At 35.9% G+C, this 22,358-nt stretch overlaps 1 protein-coding gene across 5 annotated transcripts in view; it reads right to left on the bottom strand.

The window, feature by feature from the left end:
- Window positions 1–4,025: 4,025 nt before the first annotated feature.
- LOC143237905 (CUGBP Elav-like family member 4) overlaps window positions 4,026–22,358 on the bottom strand; it is a 206,426-nt gene continuing 188,093 nt past the window's right edge. For all 5 annotated transcript variants that reach the window (XM_076477645.1, XM_076477646.1, XM_076477644.1 and 2 more), the window contains 4 exons: window positions 20,850–20,933; window positions 12,955–13,098; window positions 12,165–12,327; window positions 4,026–6,572 (listed from right to left, as the gene is read on the bottom strand). In XM_076477645.1, the coding sequence (XP_076333760.1) occupies window positions 12,200–12,327; window positions 12,955–13,098; window positions 20,850–20,933 (356 nt within the window). In that variant the 3' untranslated portion in view covers window positions 4,026–6,572; window positions 12,165–12,199. The remainder of the gene's footprint in view (window positions 6,573–12,164; window positions 12,328–12,954; window positions 13,099–20,849; window positions 20,934–22,358) is intronic.

The raw sequence follows: 22,358 nt of genomic DNA on the forward strand, positions 1-22,358 counted from the left end.
ATGTAACGGAAAATGTTTTTTACTTATCTTCTCATCCAGAACATATGCTCACAACTACAACCTATAGGTCATTATTTAATCAATACTTGTTCTGATGAGAACAAAAATAAGACCATAGAGTAACTGAAAGCTTGAGATGCAGTTTGAACCAGAGAACCTTAAAAAACAGAATAAACAAGAAATAAGCAAGCAACAACATCACCACAACATTTTCTTAGCAAAAATAAACATATTGGAACATTGCAACGAAGTCTAGTTTCAGGCTGATTGGGTTAATTAAGGTATCATCTCAGATGATACCATATCTAGTGTTGTTAGCTACCAACCACAGAAGAACCGAGGTCTTTGGGAAAAGTTTGTTTGTTTTTTGAATTTCGCACAAAGCTACTCGAGGGCTATCTGTGCTATCCGTCCCTAATTTAGCAGTGTAAGACTAGAGGGAAGGCAGCTAGTCATCACCACCCACCGCCAACTCTTGGGCTACTCTTTTACCAACAAATAGTGGGATTGACCGTCACATTATAACGCCTCCACGGCTGAAAGGGCGAGCATGTTTGGCTCGACAGGGATGCGAACCCGCGACCCTCAGATTACGAGTCGCACGCCGTAACACGCTTGGCCATGCCGGGCCATTTGGGAAAAGTTATATAGATGCTTTTGTTTATGATTAGGTAAGTTAAAATTGATAACGAACGATAAATATTTCCATGACTTGTTTTTGTGGTCAACGTTTACAAATGATGTTAAAAATTGAAACACCACTTGAAGTTTATTTTTATAATAACTTCACACGACCATGCTCTCAGTACTATCGATTGTGTAAAATACGGAGGGTTGAGTAAATTATGCTAAAACGATTTTCAATATGCAACTTATAAAGCCACGGTAGGACGGAGTGTATCAGAACTACATTTTTTACATTGTTTGGTATTTTGTAAGTAATGTAATGTCCCCAAAAAATAGATATATGTTTTCTTCACAAAATCTTCGTACAATCATATGACAAAGGTGAGTTTAGATAAAGGATTACGAATTTCCAAGACAGAATTATACTTTCTGCTTTATAGCACGAGAAAACAGGGCATATGGGTCAACTTGGGACACCAGGACTATTCAGAAAGATATATAAAAGAAGTCGTACATCCACGATGGTAAGCAGAGTATCGTGTCTTGTAACAGGTGTGAATCTACACACGCAAATATCAGTGACAAAACTCGTCCATGTGACCCAAGCAACAGTGAATGATATAACCAAGAAGGATCTCTTTCCAGAAGAGCAACACAAGTTAAACGTGCGCAAGCTGCTTCCACGACATATACATTCAACAGTCGCATACTTAAAGTAGCTAGAAATTGTTGTTGTTGTTTTGAATTAAGCACAAAGCTACACAATGGGCTATCTGTGCTCTGCCCACCACGGGTATCAAAACCCGGTTTTTAGCGTTGTAAGTCCGCAGACATACCGCTGAGCCACTGGGGGGGGGCGTAGCTGGAAAATGAAACAGGTATCCATGTTATTGTAGACTCGTTAAGTTGATTATGACATGTGATGCTGAAAAGTCTGATATGATATCAACTCGTTCCAACACGTTTCTACCTGTTAATAAGACTTTACTTGACACGTTTCTACCTGTTAATAAGACTTTACTTGACACGTTTCTACCTGTTAATAAGACTCTACTGGACACGTTTCTACCTGTTAATAAGACTTTACTTGACCCGTTTCTTGAATTCCTATAAATATCCCTTGGAAATATTATTTCAACTGTTAACAAATCGAATTTCGACACTGACAGATTTAATAAGTGATATCTTTATTTTTTTAGAGCATAAACAATAACATACAAGCTCAACATTAATGTGATTATCATGGAGGAAGTATATATATATATATATATTAGGTCTTCTCGATTTTACTAAATTCATTTAGATTGACCAAGAAAGAAATGTCAGAAAATACTAGCAAAAAGATATTATGGTTAGTATAGTTTAAAGCAATTTTCTCCACTAAAGTTAGAAATAAATAAACGATATATATTCTTCTTTGTTTTGAATAACTGTCGGAGAGAAGTATTTTATATTTACCAAATGTATCATAGGTGTTCAAAATTTTCAAACTGAAAAACATTCATTCCGAGAGGACCTAGTACAGCTAATGGAAAAATCGTGTGCATGGCGCGCGTCAGGTGCAGAATATGACAGAATGACTTGGGTGTATACACTTATCGACACCTGTCCTTCACTTTCAACATTTAAGAAGTGATATGCTATATACACTTAACATTACACTCGAGTTCCTTATAGCTTTACACATAAATCAAACCCCAATAGTTAGAGTTACACTTGTTACAATGCACACAAATAGCTCTCCGTTTTCTCACCGACAAGTTATAAACAAAATTACCTCCCATAGGTCATAATATTTTTCTTCATTAAATTCATTAACGTTTTCTACAGAGATAATTATAAAACGCTTTTTTGAGTCTACTTACGTAATTCTATACAAGAGCCGCCAATCAAATTTTCAATTAAAAATATTTTTCTTGCCTAATTATTTACATAATTAACTGGGCATTTAGATACAAAATAATCAAGCAAACATGACCATTCACACGTAAGACGTGTGAATATTGTTTTGTTTTCATGGCAACGGAAAAATTAAGATTGTTTAATGTCGTATTGTTTTCATGGCAACGGAAAAATTAAGATTGTTTAATGTCGTTTTGTTTTCATGGCAACGGAAAAATTAAGATTGTTTAATGTCGTTTTGTTTTCATGGCAACGGAAAAATTAAGATTGTTTAATGTCGTTTTGTTTTCATGGCAACAGAAAAATTAAGATTGTTTAATGTCGTTTTGTTTTCATGGCAACGGAAAAATTAAGATTGTTTAATGTCGTTTTGTTTTCATGGCAACGGAAAAATTAAGATTGTTTGATGTCGTTTTGTTTTCATGGCAACAGAAAAATTAAGATTGTTTAGAAATATTTTCGTAACAATGTGTACCTAGTCCCGTAACTTTCGAAAACTTTCAGCCTATAAGCCTTTATAAACAAAAATATATCTTTTTCATACTTTACGAAAATGTGACATACTGGACCTGATATACACTTTTGCCGGCAAAACAAAGATTATGCTGTTTTAGCGCAAAGCTACCTAATGGGCTATCTACACTCAGTGTACCGCCAGGAACTGAACCCCGGATTTTAGCGTTGTAACTTCGTAAACTTACAGCCGATCTCTCGGTGAAGAGGAAATCAAAACAAAGTTCTCGTTTTTTATGTTAAAGTTGGTTATCTACCTTTGAACAATATATGCAATCTGCAGCCAGGCTGTTTTATTGAGACTGTATTATAGCTGTTTGCTTTCCATTGGTTTAACTTTCTTAATATCACATCTCTAAGTTCGTTTAGCCTTTTCTCAGGCATTCTGCCAATGTATTTTATATTGGGTGTATTGCTGTTTTTTAAAGGAATTATTTATTCCTTATTTATTTAATTAAAGGTTATTTAGGACGATGTTTTAAACACATACTTTGATATTTTCTGAAATTATATTATAACGAAAACACCAGTTTTACCTATACTATTTCTTGTTCCACCCACATAAATGTGGCCACGTTATTTAGTCTGGTGAAATTTGACATCATCACCAGATTGACATCTCAAAACAAGCGGAAATATGGTACATACGAATACATATTTAATGTTCTGTCTTCTTTAGGAATATTTAATAAATCAGGAATACTTCATTAGAGCCTAATTTTTTTTTAAAATGGAGAATTTTAGACCCGCTGAAAATACCATTATTTTACACAAAAAGTCTGTGGCATTAAGTGTGTATACAAAACATCTCTAAAGATAGATATTACCTCCTAATAAATACATATAACTACTGTAAACAGTTGTTCTCAGACAAACAAATCTTAGGCTATTGGAACTTTAGGTAGAATGCTTCTGGAGTTAACAGTTATATTGTTATTTATTTATTTATTTGAAAACTATAATCACAGGTTCGAGAAGACATGTTTGTTTATAGCAGATTTGGGCTAATGATGGCGTGAAGCACTTATCGTTTGTTTATAGCAGATTTGGGCTAATGATGGCGTGAAGCACTTATCGTTTGTTTATAGCAGACTTGGACTAATTATGGCGTGAAGCACTTATCGTTTGTTTATAGCAGATTTGGGCTAATGATGGCGTGAAGCACTTATCGTTTGTTTATAGCAGACTTGGACTAATTATGGCGTGAAGCACTTGTCGTTTGTTTATAGCAGACTTGGGCTAATGATGGCGTGAAGCACTTATCGTTTGTTTATAGCAGACTTGGACTAATTATGGCGTGAAGCACTTATCGTTTGTTTATAGCAGATTTGGGCTAATGATGGCGTGAAGCACTTATCGTTTGTTTATAGCAGACTTGGACTAATTATGGCGTGAAGCACTTATCGTTTGTTTATAGCAGACTTGGACTAATGATGGCCTGAAGCACTTATCGTTTGTTTATAGCAGAGATTTGGGCTAATGATGGCTTGAAGCACCTTTTTACAGATTTTGATGACGTAATATCGGGATGTAATACTCTCGAGTTCTCATTTGTTAATGTACAATACAAGGTACAACAATGTTTCTTTAGATTTTGGAGTAATAATGTCATTATTATTATTTTTAATACTGTTTATATGTAAACGTTTTCATAATTTTATATGTAATTCATAATACCTCATGCTCAGTTGCTGCAAATTCTTTTATATCAGAGCTTCACTACCATTTCTTATGAAAGGTCTCGCGGCTTCATTTACTAAATAATTGCCTACATTACTGATAATAGGTTTAACACAAACACTAGCACGTGTCAAACCTAAACATGGTATTGTTTGGTTTGCATTTAACTTTCATATTATCAATCGTTTTCTGAGTTTGATTTCTGTGAGCTCAAAGTTCTATTTTTGTCTAACAGCTATTTGTGGTTTTCTAAAATAATCATTTTTAAGTCTCTGGTTTTTAAGTGGGATACCTTTTAGAAAGTGTTTTTTTCCTTAAAGTAACAAAACGTAAACGTTTCTAAACATGCATAGAAAGATCAATATAGATTTTCTTTTCAATAAAAAAATTACATGTGTGTAAGATTGAAAAATTTAAATTTCAAATCCTACATTTTAACAATTTAAGTTCTTTACTTTATCAGTTTCCTAACTTTAGATTTCATTATCTGTGAAATTGTCGCATAATTCTTCAAGCTTACGTTATTAGTCGGTTTCCAGATTTGTAGGTAAGATGTTTTAATATTGAGAAAAAATCGATTAGGATAAAAACTTCACTCCAGTATTTACACAAAGTAACACGAGGGCTGTTTGGATTGGTCATCTCTAACTTTCAACTGATAGACTAAAGGAAAGGCATCTAACATCACCTGTTGGCCCTCTATAACCGTAAAGTGAGATATGACCATCACTCTTACAACGCAGCCAAAGCCCTAAAATGCGATTTGTTTGTTTGTTTTTCTTATCTCGGGTCCACAATCCAGCTCGGTAAAAATACAAAACAAACAACAACTAACACATGCCTAAAACGCCACCTAGCGCTGTGATAAAAAAGTAATGTTTTACAATGACTGGAAGATTCATGTAACTGAATATGAAAAGTTAGGCCTATCGCGACATATTTCAGTTTGATACATTAATAATTGATAAATAAATAGATAACAAAATAAATATATTTACTTCTACAAGTTTTTGTGCAATTTAACATAAAAATCTAGTAACGAAAACTGAATGCCAAAAACGTAAACATGAGAACATTTTTAAGGCCTAAGTTAATCTTTAATTAATATGGCGAAACGTTTGAAAGCTAAAGTGCGGAGGTTGAAAACAAGAAGAGTACTAATACATCTATAATAACTAAAATGTTCCTAAAACTCTCAGTTATTCACATTTGTTTTCCACTCCCTTCTTTTGAGTTCATGATGAAGATTATGATAAGCTTACTAAGCTACAACAACATGATGTATACACGATGAAAACACTTGCTATTCTAGTTTCGCCATTTTGTCCCAATAGCTTCTACAGATGGTAGTTTATGAGCAAAGGATATGATATGACGTGTGTTTAAGTACAATACTGAGATTCCATTAAATTAGGAAATCCAGTTATGACATCGGATTCTAAAGCATAAATTTTAAAAGAATTTCTTCAAGCTTAAAAAAAAAACACATCGTATTGTTGTTCAACTAGGCATGAAGCTGCAAAATTATTAGAAATTCTTAGAATCATATCTATTAAATTAATACATATTAAAGCAAAAATTTCTAATCAACTACAATGATATTTGTATGTAAGCTTTTTTTTTTCATATAGCGGCAAATCTATTTGTTTAGTGAGTCATTTATATATATATATATTCGCATATATATATATTTGTATATGTAATTCATATCTGAGCCCACTTCCTAGGCTTTCTGAATTTATGAGAAAAAATTACAGGTCCACTTCACGGACTGTAACCACTGATGGAAAGGAGAAGACACGAAAATATCACGTAATTCCAACCAAGCATCTTCTCCTGGCTCTTGGCATCTGAAAATGGAAACAATGCAATAAAATGTTTTTATAAAATATGAAAGATGCATTTTTTAATTTGCATCTACGTTGCAAAGCACAGTGAACAAAATTTCAGATAAACTAAGTAAAACATATTTAAATAAATGTTGTCAGAATGTAACTTGTTGCTCACAAAAATGAAGAAACCGTCATCATTTAGCCCAAGATGTCACTTTATCTGATTTTATGATAAATTAGGAATAGATTATAGTTGTGATGTTTAAAACGGTAAGGAGCTATTGATATGGAAGTTGTGATGTTTAAATCGGTAAGGAGCTATTGATGTGGAAGTTGTGATGTTTAAAACGGTAAGGAGCTATTGATGTGGAAATTGTGATGTTTAAAACGGTAAGGAGCTATTGATGTGGAAGTTGTGATGTTTAAATCGGTAAGGAGCTATTGATGTGGAAGTTGTGATGTTTAAAACGGTAAGGAGCTATTGATGTGGAAATTGTGATGTTTAAATCGGTAAGGAGCTACTGATATGGAAGTTGTGATGTTTAAAACGGTAAGGAGCTATTGATGTGGAAATTGTGATGTTTAAAACGGTAAGGAGCTATTGATATGGAAGTTGTGATGTTTAAATCGGTAAGGAGCTATTGATATGGAAGATATTTTTTCAATATTTTATCTTTTTGGAGAACCTGTTTTTATCTCTTTTTTTTTTGTAAACTGTTTTAACTCTTTGGAGACTGGTTTGGTTTTGCTTTCAATTTTGCACAAAGGTAATCGAAGACTATCTGCGCTAGTCGTCCCTACTTTGGCAGGGAAATTCCTAGAGGGAAGGAAGCTAGTCATCACCACCAACCGCCAACTCTTGGACTACTCTTTTACCAATGAATAGTTGGATTGACCGTCACATTATAATGCTCCCCAGGCTGAAAGGGCAAGCATGTTTGGTGTGACGGGAATTCGAACCCGCGACCCTCAGATTACGAGTCGAGTGTCTTAACCACCTGGCCATGCCTGGCCTTACTGTAGGTATAGAAACCCTATTGTTCAGAGTGAATAGACATACTGTGGGTATATAAACCCCATTGTTTAGAGTGAATAGACATAATGTGGGTATAGAAACCACATTGTTTAGAGTGAATGGACGTATTGTGGGTATAGAAACCCTATTGTTTAGAGTGAAAAGACTTACTATGGGTATAGAAATCCAATTGTTTAGAGTAAATAGATTTTCCGCTGAGCCACAAAGGAAACATATTTTGTAAGAAAAAGAAGAAAAAAAAACATTTACCAATATTAAAAAAATTCAAAAAGAAATTAAAAATCACATATCGATTTGTTATTAAAACTCTGGAATAAAGGTAATTTTTAAAACAGAATGGCCCCCTATGCACTCTGGGTTAAATAACCAGGTATCGTCAGCCGTAACTGTTCAAAGGACTACATATAATAAAACTGGCTGTCACTAGCGTGTCAACACTTGAACTGGGGAGCGTATTTAGTGGCTACTGTCACGAATCCCGGACCCTACGATGCGCAGCCCGGAACGTTAGCCACAAGAATACAATCTGGTCTATTAACATAACATATGTATAAATAAATGGATATATTGAAATATGCCATTAAGGAGGAATTCTTAAGACCCAGTTACTACCATTACGTGTAATACAAACATATTCTTCATATTACTCCCTCTGCAAATGCATTTAAAATCCTATCGAGTTCATTCCCGTAATTAGAATGAATTATTATCGTATAACTAAGGAACAATGAAAATGTGCTGTAACTGGACAATGGTGCATGTACAAAAAACAGTTGCAATATGCCATTTAAATACTTTAATTTTAATAGAGGAGTATTCTTTTTATTTCTATGTCATTATGATATTACAGAAAATATGTAAAATTAAACTCTGTACACGATTCGTTAGTAGTTAGTAAATATACACACGCATTAGCGGATTAATCTTCTTGCATTTTTCGTATTAATTAGTGGCTGGAATGTGACAACGCCTCGTTCTCAATTAGTGGTTGCCAGAAACAGTGACAGATAGACACTCACGACAGACTGGGTGGTGATCCTATCTCTAGGTTTTTGAGGTTCAGTGCTGTAACGCATTTTTGCGCTAAGGTGAGACTTAAACATTTTTAGTCGTCTCTTAATTATTTTATTTCAATTTGTATTAATTCTTCTAACATTCAGTAGGAGCGGTTACGCAGCCCACTGTGTTCTGAATTAACGACATACAATTTATGATTAAAGTTACGGAGTTTCAGAGGGACTAAGGGTTTCGAAAAGTTCAAACATCGGAAGTACTGTCAAATAAAACATGTTTATAGATACAGGATGACATTCCATCAGATGACTGTCAGGGGACACCAGTTTACATTTAATAAAACGACCACCAGGGGCCACTAATTTACATTCCATAATACAACTGCCAAGGAACACCAGTTTATATTACACAAGACGACCACCATGAGACACCAGTTTACATTCCATAAGACGACCACCAGGAGACACCAGTTTACATTCCATAAGACGACCACCAGGGGCCACTAATTTACATTCCATAATACAACTGCCAAGGAACACCAGTTTATATTACACAAGACGACCACCATGAGACACCAGTTTACATTCCATAAGACGACCACCAGGAGACACCAGTTTACATTCCATAAGACGACCACCAGGAGACACCAGTTTATATTCCATAAGTCAACTATCACAGAACACCAGTTTACATTCCATAAAACGTCCAACAAGGGACACCAGTTTACATTCCATAATATGACTGTCACGGAACACCAGTTTATCTATATTAAGACGACCACCAGGAAACAACAGTGTACATTCCGTAAGACGACTGCTAGGATACGCCAATTTACATTCCATAAGACGACTGCCAGGAGACACCAGATTATATTCCATAAGATGACGTCCAGAGGACAACAGTTTGAATTTCATAAAACAACCGCCAGGGCACACCAATCTACATTCCTTAACACAACCACCAGAGAAACACTGGTTTAAAGCTATGGCGACCCTTATAATCTTAACAAAGATGATGAGAAATAATGCTGTCTGAAGGAGGTTTACATGCTTTATTTATAAACATTTGTGTATTATCATCTACGCGCGCGCACATTTAACGCTCTACAAAAATATTTTCAACGATAAATTCGCATCGTGCAGTATTCCGTTTCAAGAATTTGAATTTGACCCCGATTGATACTTTAGGCGCACGTGGGCTAAACAGAAAGATTTATAGACCCCTTGGATTCAGGTTCAACGATACCTAACACTGAACAACTGACACGAGAAAAATACAACCAGAGAGCAGCACTTGCAGCCACACGGGGCTTTGTTCGGTTCTATCCACACCTGAATATGTCAAGCATGCACAACAGCATCGCGTCTCGAGTTAGGAACCTTTATATCAGTAGCGCGACATCATTTGGCCATGCTGCGTTTTGATTATGTAAAGAAAATGATCTCTTTCGGATTAAACAAGTTATTTTTAAGTGATCCTTAAGGGGGAGCTACTGTGTGATGCTATCGTGTAGCCATTACCTATAAAACAAAAATATTTCGAATTTTTTTGACGTGTTAAGGCCAATAGTTCGAAAAATAGTAGCATGACATAGCCTGGTGGTTAGGGCGCTCGAATCACAATCTGAAGGTTACGGGCTCCAATCCATCCCCGTCAAACTGAGCATGCTCAACCCTTCAGCCCTGGAAGCATTATCATATGACGATCACATCTCTCTGTTCTCTGGTTGTCGATAGATAGTGTTAAATTTAGAACGGTTATCCCACATAGCCCTGGTGTAGCTTTGCACGAAATTCAGACATAATAAAAAAATAACAAACGTTCTTATTACTGGAATGTAAAATTAATTACTAGTAAAAAATGTAAAAATGATTATCGATTAAAAAAACAATAAAACAAACGATTCATCAAGTTTGCATGTGTTGAAATTTCTATTTTTTCATTCGTTCAACTACCATCTTTTTCACAGCGCTGCTAATATCAACTGATTCTTTTATGTTACTTATGTTAATATCAACTGATTCTTTATATTACTTATTTTAATATCAACTGATTCTTTATGTTACTTATGTTAATATCAACTGATTCTTTATATTACTTATTTTAATATCAACTGATTCTTTATGTTACTTATGCTAATATCAACTGATTCTTTATGTTACTTATGCTAATATCAACTGATTCTTTATGTTACTTATGTTAATATCAACTGATTCTTTTATGTTACTTATGTTAATATCAACTGATTCTTTATGTTACTTATGCTGATATCAACTGATTCTTTATGTTACTTATGCTAATATCAATTGATTCTTTGTTACTTATGTTAATATCAACTGATTCTTTATGTTACTTATGCTAATATCAATTGATTCTTTGTTACTTATGTTAATATCAACTGATTCTTTATGTTACTTATGCTAATATCAACTGATTCTTTATGTTACTTAGTAAATTTTCCTCGACTCTTACACAATATATATTTGTATAAATAATTTCTAAAACTTCCTTATATTTAGCTTTTCAAAAGTAATGACTTTTATATTTTGACCTCTTGCAAAACTCAATGTATTGAAGAAGCAAACAATTAAATGTGTGAAATTTCTCACTTTTCTAAGTTTGTAATCGTAATTAACCAATCAAATGTGTGAAATCCCTCATTTTGTACGTTTCTAAATTGCAATTAACCAATCAAATGTGTAAAATCCCACATTTTGTACGTTTCTAAATTGCAATTGACCAATCAAATGTGTGAAATCCCTCATTTTGTACGTTTTTAAATTGCAATTAACCAATTAAATGTGTGAAATCCCTCATTTTGTACGTTTTTAAATTTCAATTAACCAATTAAATGTGTGAAATCCCTCATTTTGTACGTTTCTAAATTGCAATTAACCAATCAAATGTGTGAAATCCCTCATTTTGTACGTTTCTAAATTGCAATTAACCAATCAAATGTGTGAAATCCCTCATTTTGTACGTTTCTAAATTGCAATTAACCAATCAAATGTGTGAAATCCCTCATTTTGTACGTTTCTAAATTGCAATTAACCAATCAAATGTGTGAAATCCCTCATTTTGTACGTTTCTAAATTGCAATTAACCAATCAAATGTGTGAAATTTCTCAGTTTCTACATATTTTTAATTTTCAAATTTCACACAAAGCTACTCAAGAGCTACCTGCGTTAGCCGTCCCTAATTTCGAAGTGATAGACTAAAGGAAAGACAGCTTGTTAATACCACTCACTGGCAGCTCTAAGGCTACTGTTTTACCACCAAAACGCAGGAGTGACTATTACATTACATGGCAAAAGAGCGAGCATGTTTGGTAATGGGATTCGGACTCCAACCCGCAGAGTATGAGTCTAGCGCCCCTAACACGTACGTCATTCCAGGTCTCCAATGTTTGGTATGTAATTCTGGAACTAAAACATTACAAATTTCATGAATGCTAGCAGCAACGTTACACTAAAGATCACCAAGCTTCCCACCATTAAACAGACACAAATTTTACGAAGCAATGAAAACTTTAAGGTTAATAAGTTTCTATTAGCCCTACCTTGAATTTCCATAAAATAAGAATTGGCCTCAATACTAATATGGTCTGTTGGTGTCTTTTGGCCGCTTTAGCTGAACTTTTAGACGCTTCATTCCAATCTGGAATCCATTCATGGCCTGGATCGCAGTTTGGGCGCTTGTAGGGTTATCAAAACTTACAAATCCTATAAATAAATGATCAAAGTTCGTTTTCTACTATTGTTTCTATGTAATTTAAGGCACTAAAAAGGAAAATAATTTTTCACAAAGCTTAAAAAATGGAAAAGTTTCAAGATATTATCCACATAACACTATTTTTTTATTCTAATAACATACAAACTGTAATCTCAGAAAACATCATAGGTTAAAACTGAGAACAAGAAATCTCTCTGTTAATAAACATTGAAAGGCAAAGTGTCTGGTGAAAATAAAAACAATAAAGCACGTTAGTATCTGTATTAAAAAAAAAAGAAACATTCTCTAACCATGACCATGTACAATTTATCACTGTCTCGAAACCCTGTAAATACGAATACGTCTAGTATATTTAATTTATTATATATTAAGTATCAATAAGTGATAGCTTAAGTTTGCCTTCGTGTAGGCACGAGACGTATTTAACATTTTGTTTCACGTGATACCAAAATACCCAGCATTATTTTTACACCTCGGTCCTTTTAAGCTTAAACGCGCAAAACAGTTACAGATGTTTATTACAAACAAAGTAAAAACTTTTCAAATACGAAAAATGATTGATTGAGAAGAACGCCAGTTTTTTTTTGTGTGTGGAATAACAAATGAAACAAACCCACCAAAGCACTTGCTCTGATTGGTCGCACGATCAATGAAAACTTTAGCACTAATGACATTTCCGAAAGGCAAGAACATCTGCATGAGTTCAGCGTCTCCGAATTCCTGTGGCAAATGGTAGATAAAGAGGTTGCATCCTTCTGGCCCTGATAAAGATTAACAAATACGTAATCTAGTATTGGTTATTCGATTTGAAAGCAAGAATACCAACATCAGTTCGCATGCTCTTTCCAGCACAAATATTGAAAAAAAAAACTGATATGAAAAATCAGATTATATACATAGCTTCTGATAAGTTTGTATTCAAATAATCGAAATCCGAGGAAACACACATTATATATTTTAATGCATTGCATTTGATCTTTCAGAATTGTGTACAAAGTTTGATTGCGGAACAAAACATGCAGTACTTATCATCAATCAATTTTACATTAAAGTAAGAACTTATTAAAATTTCAATACGAGATATAAAGTAATTTATAAAATAGCGATTATGATATATGACTCCTGTGGAACATTTCTATCGACCACGTGTTTTCAAGTATCCAAATGCAATTTACATGTTAATTACAACTGAGCTATGCTCGTGTGTGTGTCTGAAACATCTCGGTGTGTTATATATGTTCCACAGATTAAAAAATAAAAGACGCACAAACCAACAACCTACAGAACTGTTTGTCGTGTATATGTACTATTTCAAGATAACCTATAGAACTGTTTATCACATATGTACTATTTAAAAATAACCTACAGAACTGTTTGTCATATGTGTACTATTTCACAATAATCTACAGAACTGTTTGTCATACATGTATTATTTTACACACGTTATCACGTTTAACAACACATTTCTGATGAAGTTTCTCTCCTATAACACTGTGTAATAACATTTGTACTACTTCTTGTTCCTGGACAGAAAGTGTTACTTTCCAATTGCTTATGCCTAAAGTAAACGGAAAAAAAAAATCTGTTTTTCTCTTCCAACTCTGCTTTTGTGACCTGGGAGCGTTTAACGAAAACATGATGGGAGACGATATTTGGTGGCTGATACGTGAAAGTAATTTTGTGTAACTTTAGTATAAATACATGTAAATCTTGATTCATATGTTGTTTTATTCAGACCTCATGTAAATGAAAATGTGCAATATAAAATAGGTGAATTTCTAAATTTCATTATCCAGGTCACAAAAGCAAAGTTTGAAGGGAAAAATGGTCATTTTCTGTACTTTTACAACTTGAGTAATTAAAAAATAACACATACTATCCAGGAACAAAATTTGTGTTGCATAGTGTAATAAACCTAAAAAATCATTGCAACTAGGAAACAAAGACAGAAGTGCTCCACACTTGTGAAGTGCTGAAAGTCGTGGGAAGTAAGTTATTTTACTCTAGAAAAATCTAGAACAGAAAAGTAGTAATTTTTCGATAAGAGTTGGTTAGTCGGATGTGATTAGTACTCACCGTTAGTGGGATGTGATTAGTACTCACCGTTAGTGTGATCTGATTAGTACTCACCGTTAGTGGGATCTGATTAGTACTCACCGTTAGTGGGACCTGATTAGTACTCACCGTTAGTGGGATCTGATTAGTACTCACCGTTAGTGGGACCTGATTAGTACTCACCGTTAGTGGGACCTGATTAGTACTCACCGTTAGTGGGACCTGATTAGTACTAACCGCTAGTGGGATGTGATTAGTACTCACCGTTAGTGGGACCTGATTAGTACTCACCGTTAGTGGGATCTGATTAGTACTCACCGTTAGTGGGACCTGATTAGTACTAACCGCTAGTGGGATCTGATTAGTACTCACCGTTAGTGGGACCTGATTAGTACTCACCGTTAGTGGGACCTGATTAGTACTCACCGTTAGTGGGATGTGATTAGTACTCACCGTTAGTGGGATCTGATTAGTACTCACCGTTAGTGGGACCTGATTAGTACTCACCGTTAGTGGGACCTGATTAGTACTCACCGTTAGTGAGACCTGATTAGTACTCACCGTTAGTGGGATGTGATTAGTACTCACCGTTAGTGGGATCTGATTAGTACTCACCGTTAGTGGGACCTGATTAGTACTCACCGTTAGTTGGACCTGATTAGTACTCACCGTTAGTGGGACCTGATTAGTACTCACCGTTAGTGGGACCTGATTAGTACTCACCGTTAGTGGGACCTGATTAGTACTCACCGTTAGTTGGACCTGATTAGTACTCACCGTTAGTGGGACCTGATTAGTACTCACCGTTAGTGGGATCTGATTAGTACTCACCGTTAGTGGGACCTGATTAGTACTCACCGTTAGTGGGATCTGATTAGTACTCACCGTTAGTGGGATCTGATTAGTACTCACCGTTAGTGGGATCTGATTAGTACTCACCGTTAGTGGGATGTGATTAGTACTCACCGTTAGTGGGATGTGATTAGTACTCACCGTTAGTGGGACCTGATTAGTACTCACCGTTAGTGGGATCTGATTAGTACTCACCGTTAGTGGGACCTGATTAGTACTCACCGTTAGTGGGATCTGATTAGTACTCACCGTTAGTGGGACCTGATTAGTACTCACCGTTAGTGGGATCTGATTAGTACTCACCGTTAGTGGGATGTGATTAGTACTCACCGTTAGTGGGATGTGATTAGTACTCACCGTTAGTGGGATGTGATTAGTACTCACCGTTAGTGGGATCTGATTAGTACTCACCGTTAGTGGGATCTGATTAGTACTCACCGTTAGTGGGATGTGATTAGTACTCACCGTTAGTGGGATCTGATTAGTACTCACCGTTAGTGGGATCTGATTAGTACTCACCGTTAGTGGGATCTGATTAGTACTCACCGTTAGTGGGACCTGATTAGTACTCACCGTTAGTGGGATGTGATTAGTACTCACCGTTAGTGGGACCTGATTAGCACTCACCGTTAGTGGGATGTGATTAGTACTCACCGTTAGTGGGATGTGATTAGTACTCACCGTTAGTGGGATCTGATTAGTACTCACCGTTAGTGGGACCTGATTAGTACTCACCGTTAGTGGGATCTGATTAGTACTCACCGTTAGTGGGACCTGATTAGTACTCACCGTTAGTGGGATCTGATTAGTACTCACCGTTAGTGGGACCTGTTTAGTACTCACCGTTAGTGGGATGTGATTAGTACTCACCGTTAGTGGGATGTGCTTAGTACTCACCGTTAGTGGGACCTTATTAGTACTCACCGTTAGTGGGATCTGATTAGTACTCACCGTTAGTGGGATGTGATTAGTACTCACCGTTAGTGGGACCTGATTAGTACTCACCGTTAGTGGGACCTGATTAGTACTCACCGTTAGTGGGATCTGATTAGTACTCACCGTTAGTGGGACCTGATTAGTACTCACCGTTAGTGGGATCTGATTAGTACTCACCGTTAGTGGGATCTGATTAGTACTCACCGTTAGTGGGATCTGATTAGTACTCACCGTTAGTGGGACCTGATTAGTACTCACCGTTAGTGGGATCTGATTAGTACTCACCGTTAGTGGGATCTGATTAGTACTCACCGTTAGTGGGATCTGATTAGTACTCACCGTTAGTGGGATCTGATTAGTACTCACCGTTAGTGGGACCTGATTAGTACTCACCGTTAGTGGGATCTTATTAGTACTCACCGTTAGTGGGACCTGTTTAGTACTCACCGTTAGTGGGATGTGATTAGTACTCACCGTTAGTGGGATGTGCTTAGTACTCACCGTTAGTGGGACCTTATTAGTACTCACCGTTAGTGGGACCTGATTAGTACTCACCGTTAGTGGGACGTGATTAGTACTCACCGTTAGTGGGACCTGATTAGTACTCACCGTTAGTGGGACCTGATTAGTACTCACCGTTAGTGGGACCTGATTAGTACTCACCGTTAGTGGGACCTGATTAGTACTCACCGTTAGTGGAACCTGATTAGTACTCACCGTTAGTGGGACCTGATTAGTACTCACCGTTAGTGGGATCTGATTAGTACTCACCGTCAGTGGGACCTGATTAGTACTCACCGTTAGTGGGATGTGAATAGTACTCACCGTTGGTGGGACCTGATTAGTACTCACCGTTAGTGGGATCTGATTAGTACTCACCGTTAGTGGGATCTGATTAGTACTCACCGTTAGTGGGATCTGATTAGTACTCACCATTAGTGGGATCTGATTAGTACTCACCGTTAGTGGGACCTGATTAGTACTCACCGTTAGTGGGACCTGATTAGTACTCACCGTTAGTGGGATCTGATTAGAACTCGCCGTTTTCTCTGAGTAAGCCGCACTGATAATGTTATTTTTAAATGTATTTGAAGTTATTAATATAAATATTAATATTAATCGATGAAAGCTCAACAAAACGAAAATAGCATTGTATTACATGAGTTATACTTCAAGTTATAAAAGTTCTATGGCAGTTCTTATAAATACTTAAGTTGAAATAATCTGCAGGTGTAAATATACATACGTTTAAGAATATTCTTACAGCTGAATGAACTGTGCTGTTATTCATTTGTGGAAAATGAACCATTTGTTTTAAAGTTTCTTGGATACTGTCAGGTCAGTTTGTTATATTATCTTTCAAATCTACAAATATTGTTTCGTAAAAGCCGTCGAATAAGTGATAAACTATCCAATTTATGTGCACAAGTTTCATTACTCTTACGAAATTGTTTATTTAAGAATTTCGCATAGAACTATAGAAGGACTATCTCTGCAGAGCCATCTCTAATTTTGAACTAATAGACTAATAATATAAGGGGGCTAGTCAACATTAAACACCTCCGGCTATTTTGTTACTCTTATCTGATCAAGTTGTGGGCTTTCACTACAATTCTTATAGTGCACGTAAGATCTCAAAAGGCGGAGCGTGTTTTTATGGACTATACAATCTTGAATTCACAGTCCAGCTACGTCAACCACCAGGCAAGCTAAACCTGTTTTACGAAGTAATTCGATAAAAAGTAATTTTTATTTTAGTAACAAAGCATAAAATGTGACATCATAATAGAAACTTGACATGCGTCCTCTCGGGCAACTTGAAAATTAATTATTTTAGTTGTTCAGTAAAACATAGAAGCTATTTTCTAATACCTTGTTTCAGCAACCAAATGCACTTTAAATCTATTATACAGCAGCTATAAAATATTTACAAAATAATTATAGAATTTTATTAGTAATTTATAAGTTATTTAGTTTCCTTAAAAGAAAAAATAAACGTTCAGCTTTTTTCCAATTTGCTTTATAATTAGCTTTCGTTTTTCAGGTTACTCATAGATGGCGATTTGACGTGATAGGCGTGTGAAGCAAAATGATAATATAGCGTTGTGTCTAACACTACAACAAGACCACGACACCTGGATTTCTAAACATAACCTTCTGAAATACGTTTAAGGATGAAGAGATGAAACATTAGCAATTTCATAAACAGTAGACGATGCTCTAAATTCACGTAACGCATAATATAGCGCAGTAAAATCTGATAATACAAAAATGATGAAAGTGGCTTTTAAAAAATTATTTGGAGCCATTGTTTTGGCCAAACGATCCTCCATAAGGCTGGTGAAAGTCATAAATCTGAATTGTCAGTTACATAAACCCGTAATTTAAGCCCTCAAATTACCAATATTTTTATACATCGCTGTGTATATTTTGAGCCTACATATCTTGCCATGCTGAATAAATTTATACTTTTGTTTATTATGTATAACCGTTCAAAGAAATGAGATAAAACCATTCATTTTCTATGCAAAACGCGTATGATGTCCTAGCGGTAATTATTAAAGTTAAATGCTCAAGCTCTGTGTGTGTCTAAGGTGTTATTAGGTATCCTGTAACCAGGTTTCTGGCCTAGCATGATCAGATGGTTAAGGCGCTCGACCCATAATCCGAGAGTCGCGGGTTCAAATCCCTCGTCACATCGAACATGCTCGCCCTTTAAGCCGTGGGGGCGTTATAATGTTGCGGCCGATCCCACTATTCGTTGGTAAAAGAGTAGCCCAAGAATTGATGCTTAGCGGAGATGACTAGCTGCCTTTCCTATAGTCTTATGCTGTTAAATTAGGGACAGCTAGCGCAGATAGCCCTCGTGTAGCTTTGCTCAAAATTCGAAAAGCAAACAAATGAACGGTTTCAAAAACTCACGAGCAGTTTGGCGGGTAAAAAGCTTAGAAAAAAAAGCTTTAAAACGTCGATGAAGATATCTACACGTGGATCCTCTAACGTTAATTCTAGGGTTAAATACGTTAGAGTATTTTGTTTATTCTACATTTAGATGATTTAGTACTTAAGAATATTATACAAAAAAAAAAAGTAGAACTAGATCTATAATATTTATGGATATTTATATCAGTTAGTCTTAAAACAGTTATAAATACGAGATTAAAAGTTATTTGTATCTTATAGAAACAAGGTTCCAAGGCACTGAATGACCTTTGGAACCTTTGATTCTATGTTTGAAGATGTGTTAACGCTTCAGGTTATAGGTCAGGGGAACCAAACATGCCACACGTGCTCAGGTGACACATTGCAGGTGTGCTAACGGGTCTATAAAAGTGATTATGGCTAACGGAAAAACTTGTTCAGTACCTTAAGTCCTCTTTGAACCATGAATAACCATTTGCGCCCAGTAGCGGATCGGAGGTATTTTACGTTAGCCCTGTTAACGCTGGGATTGTAGAGTAAGTAAATCTATTTCTTACTAATCCATCTCTTGGAACCTCACTCTTAGCTCCCTCTTCCATAGCCTTTGTTTGTGGCTTACAGCCTAACAGAAGAATATTTAGATGAACTAAATATATAACAGAGAGAATTCGCCGTCGCCTGTTAAATAATCAATATGTTAGGGACTTACTTTGAGAATATATATAATTACATAGCTGTTAGTTAAGTACTACTTAGCCCTAAAATTATCAATTTTTTCACGTACGGTTCATTACCAATGGGGTCAACATGTTGTTTCTTTTTGGGTAATTTTATCTTGATGTTATTGTTTTAGCGAGAAGCTACATAATAAGGTACTTGCACTCTGTACAAACGAGAGGAATCGAATCCAGAATTTTAGTTTTATAAGTCTGCAAACTTTACCGCCGACCCACCGGGAAACGTAGTTTTATGTTTTAGCCTAACACAACACTCAGTTTAACGAACTGACTAAAATATTTGGTAAAAATCATTCAAATTTTACTTAAAATAGGTAGAAAAACCCCAGTAACTATCAACTGAAGACATTATATGTGGATTTTTTGTAATTTCTTTCTGTGTTTCACACGTTATTAAAGGCCATGTAACCAACAAAAATATAGACGGGCTGGTAGTTTGGTGTATAAACAGCTTAAAAATTGTTCCAAAAGCTAATGGGGTTGCATCCCGTTAGTAATATTCATCGAGGGGAATAAGTAAATCAATGGGCTTAGAACGCTATAATCTGCGGTTCGATTCCCTGCGGTGGACACAGGAGAAAGCCACACGTGGCTTTACAAACAAACCACCGGTAACTGCACGATTAATTGTTTGTTTGTTTTGGAATTTCGCACAAAGCTACTCGAGGGCTATCTATGCTAGCCGTCCCTAATTTAGCAGTGTAAGACTAGAGGGAAGGCAGCTAGTCATCACCACCCACCGCCAACTCTTGGGCTACTCTTTTACCAACGAATAGTGGGATTGACCGTCACATTATACACCTCCACGGCTGGGAGGGCGAGCATGTTTAGCGCGACGCGGGCGCGAACCCGCGACCCTCGGATTACAAGTCGCACGCCTTACAGCTTGGCCATGCCAGGCCCTGCACGATTAAAGAAAACTAGTTACCTTAGTTAATATATTATTATATATTTAAACAATCGTGATGTTTTGTTGTTTTCTTTTTACTGTCCAAACCTTTCATACTTACCTTCTCTTTGAGACTGGGGAATAAGTGTTGGTTGTTGGGTCAGTGCTTGAGCAAACTGCCCGTATCCTGCAGGATATGCGGCGGCTAAAAAAATAATAAAGTGTTTAACAGCAATTTGTCATTACAAAACCTACAATATCAACATTTCTGTGCATTTACTCGAATAATTATCCGTTAATAGAGTTTATCAGACCCAAGTCGGACCCCATCACATCAAAAATGCCACCCGCTAGTACAGCGGTAAGTCTACTGATTTACAACGCTAAAATCAGGGGTTCGATTCCCTCCTGTGGGCTCAGCAGATAGCCCGATGTGGCTTTGCTATAAGAAAACACACACACACAAACACACACATCAAAAATATTCGCCTTTTCTGCCGTAGGGGTGTTATTATGTGACGAGCAATCCAACTAATCATTAGTAAAAGTGCAATCCCAAATGTTGGCGGTGGGTGGTAATGACTAGCTGTATTCCCTCTAGTCTTACACTGCTAAATTAGGGACAGATAGCGTAGATAGCCCTGATGTAGCTTTGCGCGAAATTAAAGAAAAACAAACCATGTATGCTTGCCAGTCATCAAATATTTATTGTGTAAGTCATATTCATTTCTGCTCTACTGTATAAATCAGTGTCTTAAATTATTCTATGTTAAAAAGGCGTAAGATGAAATACATTCGTGCACTGCTGCTGTCTTTTCCCATTTCTAAAGATAACCTTCTAAATAACCTTTATATTTAATGACGATGTATGAATAATAAAACCCCGTTTCTTTTCGTAAATGTTGTTTCGCAAGAAATATGTAATTATTCTACTCACAATTAAAAATTTTAGCCGCGGTATAACGGCTTATAAAATGGCTCTGAGTTTGTTGTTAATTTTGTTTTTCTTACCGAGTACAAACTTTCAACTCATAGCTCCATCTGTTGACCGAGTTGAAATCTAATTACACTTTTGAAATCAAGAGGTTAAACCCTTTCGATTGATGTCCTTAACCACGCCCAAGATCCTATAGGTTAATTTATTTTAATTCTCCCTAAAATAATTTCATTTTGAGGTTAAAACTTCTGATGAGTAGTAAAATCGAATCGGGTACACTCGTGTTCCACGTATTGTTGGCACAAAAAATAAACAAGGGAAAAAAAAGTTTAGTAGATTAATTTAATTCATTCCAGCCTAAAATAGTTTCAAAGTTAGTGGTTTTTGAGGACTCCCTCTTGTGGTCGTTTCACATAACTTTCCAATAATATGTGTTACGTCAGTTTCAGGATGGACGAAGGTTATATTAAAATCATATTTATTAAACTTAGACAAAAATCATGTGATAATAAAAGAGAACTGTTACATCAACACCTGAATAATAATAATACAATGAAACAAGGGACATCAGGCATTCATGTGAAGGTATAATATATTTTGTATGTATGCTTGTCTGTTGTTCTAATCCTTCAGAGTTGGTTCTGGCATGGCCAGGTGGTTAAAGCACTCGATTCCTTCTCCAAGAGTCGCGGG

The sequence above is a fragment of the Tachypleus tridentatus genome, chromosome 13 (assembly GCF_004210375.1).
Source record: "Tachypleus tridentatus isolate NWPU-2018 chromosome 13, ASM421037v1, whole genome shotgun sequence".
Taxonomy (NCBI): domain Eukaryota; kingdom Metazoa; phylum Arthropoda; class Merostomata; order Xiphosura; family Limulidae; genus Tachypleus; species Tachypleus tridentatus.